We start from the raw sequence: 10,329 nt of genomic DNA, 5'->3' as shown, positions 1-10,329 counted from the left end.
GTCACCCAAAAGTTACCGGCCGATTTTAAACAAACAAACATCAGAGCATTCATCATAGAAAGAGCTAGCGTCCGTCAAAAAGTCCTGACCTCTCAAGATCACCGTTCAAGGTCAAACGCGGGCTCAAAGAACGGGAACTCCATATCAGCCAAAAATTACCGGCTGGTTTTAAACTTAAAGACGCCAAAATAATAACCACAGAAAGAGCTATGGTCTGTTAAAAAGTCCTGACCTCTCAAGGTCAACCTTCAAGGTAAAACGCGGGCTGTAAGGAGGGGGAACTCCATACCACCTAAAGATACCGGCCTATTTTAGGCTTACAAACATCAGAATATTTTCCACAGAAAGCACTAGCATCCGTCAAAAAATCCTTACCTCCCAAGGTCACCCTTTAAGGTCAAACGCGGGCTCAATGGACGGGGAAATCCACATCACCTAAAAATTACCGGCCGATTTTTAACTTACAAAGATAAAAACATTCACTACAGAAAGAGCTAGCGTCCGTTAAAAAGTCCTGACCTCTCAAGGTCACCCTCCAAGGTCAAACGCGGGCTCAAAGGACGAGGCACTCCTTGTCACCGAAAAATTACCGGCCGATTTTTAACTTGCAAACATTCAGATATTCGCCACAGAAAGAACTAGCATCCGTCAAAAAGCCTTGTCTTCAAAAAAGCATTGAGAGGTATTTTTGTTAATTTTTGGGTGATTGTCCTTTGAGCCCGTGTTTGACCTCGAAAAGTGACCTTGAGAGGTCAGGACTTTTGGACGGACGCGAGTTCTTTGTGTCTTGAATATTCTGACATTTGCAAGTTGAAAATTGGCCGGTAATTTTTGGGTGATATCGAGTTGCCCTTCCTTTGAGCCAGCCTTTGACCTTGAAGGTCACATGATATTGCAAAACTATGGTCATTCTTGGTGTCCTCATGCCACAATTGACCTTGAAACTATTTTTCAGGGAAATCGGGACTCGTTGATGAGAAAATCGCTCAATAAATCGCCCACTTCACGAACATTCAGCTTTTGGCTGGGAACGATAAAGTGCCACCAGTGCTCTTCTCGCGGCGCCCCTTGCCCAGCAAACATAATGGGTCTCATTAGTGCTGAATAGAGTGGGTCAAAATGAATTCAACTGGAAAAGGTCAGCCCATGGTTGCCTGTGAGCATGATATGTTTTCGCGGAACCTGCCAGGGAAACAAATTACCCCAAAAAGCGTTTAGCCGGCGTGCTTGCAATTTCAGGAGCAAGAACAGCGATGGCCGGGCTTGCAGTCTTCGTAAAACCGAACGGTGTTGGCCACTGCAACAGGTACCATGCGGCGGACGCCGCGCGTGCGAAAACGACCGCCATGAAACACTGTTTCCGGAAACTTTTCAAAGTCAGTTGGTACTTAAGCGCTGGGGCCTGTCTTTTTTATTTGAGCATGTCCTCTGGGCAGATTGAAAGCAACAGCAGCACCAAAATCGAGATTCCTCCTTCCTCTTTCCTTTCCACCGCCAGATTCCAGCGTTGTAAAGGCTAATCCTTTCTTTTCATTAATCTAAAATTCGCTCAGGTGGAATACATAGCCGGCCTGTCTTCTACGTGTGCGACGTGATGACCTAAAGCGTTCAAAGGTATTTCTTTCGGATGTGTCATCTTTTAAGTCCGCCGGTCCGCTTTCAGACAATTTTTTACCAATTTATACGTCCAATCTGCCTTTCGGGATCATCATTACCTCTTCAGAATCCAGACCAAAATTTTGGTAATGATTCTGAGTTCTATCGGCTTAGAAAGAGTTCACTGAACCATTTGAAAGTGAAAGTCACCAGCGATTTATTCCACGCAGTCGGATATCGCCAGATTTCTTCAGCTAATTTACTTCAAAATTCAGACGGAATTGATCTTACGGTGGCTCCTAACCTCCTTCCCAGCTAAGGAGTTTAATGGTGATGATAAAAAAAGGAAAACCGTGCCCCTCATTAATAAGTGAGCCATATTCGGCATCTGGGGGAAGGGCCTTCCACCGCCAGCGGGCCCTCTGTCGCTCCCCCCCCCCCCCCCTCCCCCCGTAGCCAAGGCTCTAGCTGCACTTCTGATGTGAAGCACAATATTTTATGCACAGGCTCTGGTCTTATGCGCATGAATTCCTGCTCGTTCTTCTCCAGTGTGCAGTACTGCACACAACAGTTGTTCCCGGACTGGGGTAAGGCCAGTGGCAGTTTTTGCCAACTATGTAAAAGAAACGGAGGCAATGCTGCTCCCATTGCTACGCCGTTTCCGATTAAAAATGAAAACAAGATTATTAGGAAATACAAGAAGCCAAATACACGACCGCAGCTTGATAGTTGGTAAGAAAGTGACCCGCTACCTGCCGGCCATATTTCTGTGTTTGCCTAACAGACGAACACACCAGGTGGAAGCTGTGTGGTAAACTGGACACTGTCGTACTGCCAGCCATTCCATGCTGGAGTCCATCATTAGCATTCCACGGCATGAGCGGAACCCGGAATATCTAGAGACTCACTAAAACATTTCGGTTTTTGCTTCTTTTTTTTAAAAACCTCAAAGAGGCCGACGATGATGCGGTTAATACCGCCGAAACCGACACGCTTCTCCACCCCACCCAGCCCTAACCGTTCCTGGCATGTTTGCAACCCTGCAGCCACAAAGTTACCGTCTGACTCGCGACGGCTTCAGCGGGTCTCCGCATGTCTCCAACTTTCTCTCTCTATCTCCATATATATATATATATATATATATATATATATATATATATATATATATATATATATATATATATGCATACGTATATATTTTCGGCCACGACTGCCGTCTGCTGCCTCTGCATTGCTTCAGAGCTCCCTAGGTTTCAGCAGGTCTGCTGCCTCTGCATTGCTTCAGAGCTCCCTAGGTTTCAGCAGGTCTGCTGCCTCTGCATTGCTTCAGAGCTCCCTAGGTTTCAGTAGGTCTGCCGCCTCTGCATTGCTTCAGAGCTCCCTAGGTTTCAGTAGGTCTGCTGCCTCTGCATTGCTTCAGAGCTCCTCAGGTTTCAGTAGGTCTGCTGCCTCTGCATTGCTTCAGAGCTCCCTAGGTTTCAGTAGGTCTGCTGCCTCTGCATTGCTTCAGAGCTCTCTAGGTTTCAGTAGGTCTGCTGCCTCTGCATTGCTTCAGAGCTCTCTAGGTTTCAGTAGGTCTGCGGTCGATGACTCCTGAGGGCGGTGCCTCTCTCTGCCGTCATTGGAGTGAGTGTTCACGGTCGTACCGAGCCGTCTGGGGGTCTGCGGCACCCCTTGACCACACGGACCATGGTTCGACCGGTCCCGGAGCCAGATGAGCCGTCTGATTAACAGCACTCTTCTAACCACCTGTCCCACAGCACTTCTTGCACGTATATGCCACTGTTGCAACGTGCTTTGCCCATGAGACTTTGCGTTTCTTGGCAATCATTTTCTGGGATATGAGTCGTATGCGTTTGCTAGTTGAGCCATGCTATCAATAATGGTAGCCTTATTCGACTCTATTTTGTTGTGAGGTCCCACGTCAGGATTTGGCAAGGTCAAATCCTGCTCATCAGAGTCTTAGGCATGCGCACCGCTCAGGACATATCACGGCTAAAAACATCAGGATCAATTCACCGGGTGTGTATTAAACACTATTCCATACAGTATGAATATATTGTACATTGGCATTCGCGCCGACGAGAAATAAATAACAACGCACCACCTAAAACGATGACGGCTCAGAAGAAACAATCGCAGAAAAGCCCATGAGCTGCAGCGAAAACAAAACAAATTTGCTGCAGCTGGTGAGATCAGAATCAATCAGCTCTTCCGCATTTTGTACTGAGCCTCAGCCTACACTGGCACTAGTAACCAAGGGAAACACGCAGCCAAAGCGGATAGAGTCCAATGCCTCGACAATGTTTAGCGTAGTATGCGTAACAACTGAGCCCAATAACAGGTTGCGAACTAGCCGCCAGGACGTGCGAAGGACGTGCCACCAGTCCAGGAGGCCGTTCGATCGCCCCAGACTGGACCAGGCCCCGCCGATTTACCAGCGGCAACAAAAGCAAAACGGTAACAGCATTCGCGACACATGTACACTGGAGCTGACCATAAACAGGAAAATGGGGATTACGCACTGCTTGATTTTTACAAGTGGTGTGAAGATCACAGAGTATTGAGTATGGTCGATTTCACTTAATCGGGCACGCAGTACGGCCATGCCCATTTTCGTCCCCGATCAGTTGAATCAATAGGACTCAAGGAAAAGGATACACAAAATGAAGCAGTTGAAGATGTTGGGCGATGCGACATGGGGGAGACGATTGTTTGAGTTATGGGGGCCTATTTCCAAAACGGTGCATAATGCCATGAAAGTGCCTGACAAGTCCTGAAAAAACACATTTCGCAGTTCAAATGCAAAATGATGCCTTGCAGCGATTTTGCACAAGCCACGGAAAATCGTCGTTGTACGTTTCGCGGTGTGCTTCGAAGATTAGCCAATTCTACAACACATGGCTTTCAACTAACAAGAATGGCCGCACGGAATAAGAACACTTCGAGTTCAGAGAACAATAACCGGCGGACACAAGAGCAAGCAAGGAAGCATCACTGTATGCCATCGTAAAGTTGAGCTTAGGTCGGCGTTGCCTACCATGCTTGCGACCTTGTATACCATTTAGTCGGGGCCTGTACAACATCAATGTCGTGAGTATCACCAACTGATTTACATTTTCTGGCGCATACACATATTATTGCTTACAGAATCATGCTCGTTGAAAAATCGACAGCGTCTCAAAAGTAAATCTACGCCCGACATCGAAGATCTCTACATCATATTGCACCTATGGCTATCCAGTCCCTCCAAGACGCGAAAACAGCGATACGATAAGCACGGTAAAAGCATTAAGTGTAAAGAATACTGTACAATGCCACGGAAGTTTGCAACTGAGTCACCAGAAATATTACATACACAACGTCGCCATCGAAACAGCCAAGGTCTCGTTCTGCGGCCGACCCACGTCGCATCGGCGGCAGGAGCTGGCCGCGATCAACGGCCGCAGCTCGCGGAGCGGCGTCGCCGCCGGCTACGAGCACTCGATGACGTGCAGCTGAGAGGTGTCGATGACCGAGGGGCGTGCGGGCGGCGGCGGCGGCGGCGCGGCTGGCTGGTAGCGCGGCGCCGCCGGCGGCGGCGGCGGCCCGCCAGGTGGCACCACTGAGCTGCTCGGCGACTGGCGGCCGGCCCACTCAGCTGCCTCGGCCACCACCGACGTCACGCTGTCGTTGCTGACGTCACTGAGCGCCAGCTCGGGCCGCGGCGACAGGCTGGGCTGCGAGCCGGGGCTGCGGCCGCCGGCCTCGCGCCCAACGCGCAGCTGCCGCTCCTGCTCGGCGGTTGGCTTGCATGTGGTCGACTTCCAGTGGGTGCGCAGGCCCGACGCGCTGATGTAGCGCTTGTGGCACGACTCGCACGTGAACGGCCGCTCGTTGGTGTGCAGCCGCTTGTGTAGCTTCAGGTGCACGAATTGCGTGAAGCGCGACGGGCAGATGTCGCACACGTACGGCTTCTGGCCCGAGTGCAGTCGCATGTGCGTCTTCAAGTTCGAGGTGGAGCTGAAGCGCTTGTTGCAGAGCTGGCACTCGTGCGGCTTCTCACCTGGGAGGCAAGGACGTTGGATGAGCAACGACGGATGCGAAGCGCACGTATTCATCGTGAGCGCGATTCGAGAAGCATATGACAATCCTACGGACACGACAAACAGCAACTACTCGACAAAAGCAACTTACGCTTGAACCCTTCGCATATTTAATGTGTTTGACCGTCCACCCCCACAACACCTGAGAACTGCCACCCACCGTCCATACAGTGCCCAGCTACACTCACCGGTGTGGACCAGGTTATGCTTCTGCAGGTGCGCCAGCTGGGTGAAGCTCTTGCTGCAGACGTCACACTTGAAGGGCCGCTCGCCGCTGTGCGTGCGCAGGTGCACCTTAAGGTTGCTCAGCTGGCCGAACGTCTTGAGGCACTGGTTGCACTGGTAGTGCATCTTGCCGTCCTTCTTCTCCAGCGGGTAGGGCAGGGAGCGGAAGCCGCGCGGACGCTGCTCGCCGCCCGACTCGCCGCTCGCCGCCGACGAGGCCGTGCTCAGCCCGCCCGGCGACAGCTGCGACGCCGCGAAGCTCGGGAACTTGTCGCCACGCCCCGGGTACGCCTCGCTCGCGTACGGTGCGTACTGGTACTGGTACGACGGGAAGCACGGGTACAGCGGTGTGGAGGAGGTGGGCAGCGGGCCGGGTAGCGCCGGCGGCGGCGCCGACGGGCGCGGCGCCGGCGCCGGTGCCGAGCTCGAGTCCGGACTCGGCTGCATCGAGTCCGGATAGCGCTGGCCAGGGTGGCGGTAGTAGTAGCCGCCAGGCGAGGTGTTGGAGTCGGGCGCGGGCGTCGAGTCGCTCGCAACGATCACCTGTACTGGCTCAAGTAGGCGCGGCTCGTCTTTCTTGTAGAGCAGGATGTTCTCGAGCAGGCTGCTGTTGGGCCGCGCGCCCACGGGGTCGACGCCGTAGCGGCGCAGCCGCTCCTGAAACTCGCGCGACCCTGGCTCGCGTCCCACCTGCGTGCTGTCCGAGACCGGCTGGTACGGCGAGTCGGCGCCCGGCGAGCGCGCCGCTCGCCGCTCGCGGAAGAATGGCGCCCGGTACGCCTCCGACACCCAGCTCTGGTCGGGCACACGCTCGCTGCCGCCGCTGACGTGCGACTGCTGCGGTGCCGTCGGCACTGTCGGCGGCGGCGGTGGCGGCGGCGCCGGTGCGCTCAGCACGTGGTAGGTGGGCGGCGTGCAGGGGCTGGAGGGGCGCGCCTCGGCCAGCCGCGGGCTCGCCGCCGCCGGGCTCGACGGACGCGGCTCGGGCGCGTGCCGCGGACTCGCCAGCGGCGGGCTGAAGGCGGCGGCGGCGGCGGGCCGTGACAGCGCCGACGCTACCTCCTCGTGCGGCTCGGCTGATGACGAGTCCTGGCGGCGCCGCTCCGCCTCGTTCTGCGACTTGATGTGGTACGCCTTGGACATCTTGATCTTGACCTTGCGGAACTCGTTGCGCGAGTCGTCCTCGTCGCGCCTCCGCTTGCTCGTCTTGCTGAAGTCCAGCACGTAGTTGTTATCGGCCTCCTCGTCGCTGCTGGGCTCGTGCGGTGGCGAGTCGTCCTGGTACTCGTGGCTCAGGTAGCCCTCGTCCGAGCGCACTGGCGAGATCTGTGTGTGCGCCGCGTACTCGGCCCGCTCTGGCGCCGCCGGCTCCAGCTTGACCTCGGGCCTCGTCTGCTCGCAAGGCTGGTCCACCTTGACGCGTTGCTCTGAGGATAGAGAAATGGGCAACGTCAGCAAGACGACTTAAAATGAGTAGCAAATGGTTGTCTTACCAGCGTTATGATTGTCGCGTTTTAATATTGTCATGACCGAACCAAAAAAGCGAGTCGGCAAACCCAATGCACGAATGGCATCCAATGCCCACGTCTGGTTTAGCTCAGGCGTGCAAGGCTTGCGCAATACAGAGGAATCCATCGAGGTCGATGCCCCTAAACCTCGTGCCGCGCAGCAAGGTCAATGTCAGCCGTAAACAAATGACGGAAGCGAGATCACTCACGGATCTGGTCGAGCATTAGCGATCCAGACACGGGGTAGTTCAGCCGCTGAGCAAACTCGCGGCAGTACCACACCATCATCTCCTCGCCCGGCTGAATGTCGCGGATCGTGTAGAAGTAAATGTTTTGCTGAAACAATGGCATTCTGTCAGGATTGCGCACTACAGAGGACGTTTCTGCAGAGCCTTTAAGACTCGGTCCGGTTGGGAAATCAGGCGCGTTTGCATTGATGCACGCTTTCACAGCTTTGAGGCAAAGCGAGGTCCTGATCGCATTAACGTAGCAGTAGGAACTTTTCACGCGAGGTGAGCACCCCAGCTGGTTTAGTCACTCCGGCAAATCAGATGGAGAACCGGCGGGGCCAGCGAGCTACCCTGCACCCGGGCCACACCGTGACGTCCTTACCTCGTGTTGACACGCCACTAAGTTCTGCGAGTCGGGCGAGAACGCCGGGTTCACGTATCGCATCCAGTTCGACTTTCTGGTGTCGCAAGCGTCCAGAAAGTAATAGTCGTCCTTGGATGTGTACACCTGCGCAGCGGACGCGCAGAGGTCAGCCGACGGACGCGGCGTGAGCGGCGCAAACACTGCGGCACAAACGCCACGCAATCGATTCACGTCCCGAAGCTTAGGCGGTTGAAAGTGAGTCTGTTTCATCCTCTGATGTTACGTAATGCGGCTGCACGGACCTCTCAGGCAGCTCAGGACGCCAGCGAGGTGTGGATCCCAGCAAAAGGGAAACCCGCCAGCCACGAACTGCGCATGCAGCGGCGCGAGGCGCCCCCTCAACAAACGCGGGCCAGGCAGGTAGGCAGAGAGGTTAGCTGAAGGTGAGAGTTGTGATGACGCAAGACGCGACGGATCTGGCAAAAATGGCTTATCAGATGTTAAGGGCACACATGCAAGCACCATGGTTCTGGATCACGCGGCGCTTTGGCAGGACCACATGGCCATGACACAGAAAGAAGGCTTTCATGCATTTCCAAGAAGCGGTGTTATTTCCAGGGTACCTGATGTCTTGCGATGCTTTCCCAGCGGTGAGGGTAGTAGAGCGGACAGAAATCCTGGGCAAGAAAGACGATGTTTCAATCCCGGCACTGCAATAGGCGAGCATTTTTTTCTGGCTGGACACGTTCTCGCCAAGCCCCAGTCACCACCACCACCATTGTTTTCATCACAGCCGTAGCAAGCTACTCGCTTACCCTCCAGAAATATTTCTTGATTGCCGTCGGTGACACCTCGTGCCTCTGGAGCGCTTCGCCCACCAGAGGCCCGAAGCGGGTGCCCTTTGGAAGACCAATCTTGGCCCGTACCCCGGGAACCTGCCAAAATAGACGCGTCGGTTAAGACAGTGTCAGCCAGAGACAGCCGGCACCACACCCGATAAAAACCGCCACGCAGCCGACCCAGCACCTATTTTAAAACATTTTATGCTAAGCAGCTCGCCGCATAAGGCGGCTGCATTAACAGGCCGGCCGTTCGGGGTGGCCCGACCGGTTGGACAGGGTGTCAACAGGGGCACAACGGAGCCGGGTGACATCCAGAGGCGCAGCCGGGCAGCAGTCGTCTGGTTACGAACGGTATGGCCTCAGCCGCCGGCCATTTTTACCCGTACGCGACGCACGCAACGACACCACATCCGGCGGGGGCCCGGGGCGGCCCGACCGCTTGCACCGGACCTCGCTCCACCCTCCCCTCCCCTCCACGCGTACGTACCCCGTCTTTAATGATGACGTTCTTGGGCCGCGAGGCGCGCGCCCGATCGGGCGCGTCGGCGCCGGTCGGCGAGTCGCGCACGAGAAAGGTAGCGCGCGCGTCGAATTCGCCCTCGCAGAGGTCGTCCACGCTCCAGCTGGTCTCGTCCAGCTCCGAGGTCGGCATCTGCGGGGGGACGTCACGTCAGACGAGGGCCGGTGCAGGTCACTGCTCGGCCGGCAGCGCTCACCAGACGCTGTGCAGTTCGAGTCACGACAGCGAGGAGCGTTTTCGTCTGGCGACCGAGCGACTGCAAGCGCGCTCAAGGAGGAACTCTGGCAAGAGTTGACCTTCATCCGATTACTTTGCAGGATCGGCGTGCGGTTTTGCCAAACGATCTCTTCCATCTATGGTTGCACGGAGTCGACGCAGAGCTGGCTCACACGAGGAAGTGTGCGCCTTATCTTGGGATCGGATGACAGCGTAGGCGAAACATATAGTACAACCTACGCACTTTTATGTATGGATCCCGGAACCGCAAATCCTTACGGGGCCAAGGAAGACCATGTGAGGTGCGTGCGCAGCCTGGGTAGGGGGTTCGTGTTAACACCGAGGCCACATGGACTCGCTGCCCTCCTGATAACGGAGCATTAGCGCGCTGCAGTTGGGCCACCGGGGGAGGGGAATGGGGGAGGGGGGGGGGGCGGCCAAGGTTGCAGCGCATCGATCGGTTGGCGAGTCGCGCGTGTGGCGCGGCACGTGAGGGGGGTGTGGCGCGCCACTCCCCCTCCCCCTCCCCGGCGCACCTCGCCGCCGGGTCAGGGTCACGGTCACCGGTGCATGTGCAGCCGGCCTCAGCGCGAATCGGTGTGTGCTGGAGCTGGGCCGACAGAACGGACTGACGAAAACCAGGTGTCTGCAGCTCAAAATACAGACCCGCACCTTTTGAGGCTGCCCATCCAACTGCTATGTTCTGTAGTATTGATTGCTAAAATCAGTGGCTCCGCAGTTCT

The 10,329-nt window shown here is 55.5% G+C and overlaps 1 protein-coding gene across 2 annotated transcripts; it reads right to left on the bottom strand.

Moving 5' to 3' along the window:
* Positions 1-3,606: 3,606 nt before the first annotated feature.
* On the bottom strand, positions 3,607-9,502 carry LOC119101726 (PR domain zinc finger protein 1; the record flags this gene model as incomplete). 2 transcript variants are annotated; one of them, XM_037225145.1, is given in 7 exon segments in its annotated part: positions 3,607-5,641; positions 5,870-7,333; positions 7,624-7,750; positions 8,027-8,152; positions 8,632-8,685; positions 8,824-8,943; positions 9,338-9,502. In XM_037225145.1, coding segments are annotated over 7 exon segments (2,628 nt in total). In that variant the 3' UTR covers positions 3,607-5,069.
* Positions 9,503-10,329: the final 827 nt, after the last annotated feature.

This window comes from Pollicipes pollicipes, unplaced genomic scaffold (genome assembly GCF_011947565.3).
Source record: "Pollicipes pollicipes isolate AB1234 unplaced genomic scaffold, Ppol_2.1 Scaffold_4881;HRSCAF=5763_pilon_pilon_pilon, whole genome shotgun sequence".
Lineage (NCBI taxonomy): Eukaryota > Metazoa > Arthropoda > Thecostraca > Pollicipedomorpha > Pollicipedidae > Pollicipes > Pollicipes pollicipes.
The sequence above is the reverse complement of the archived record's forward strand: the minus strand, read 5'-3'. Positions and strand labels throughout refer to the sequence as shown.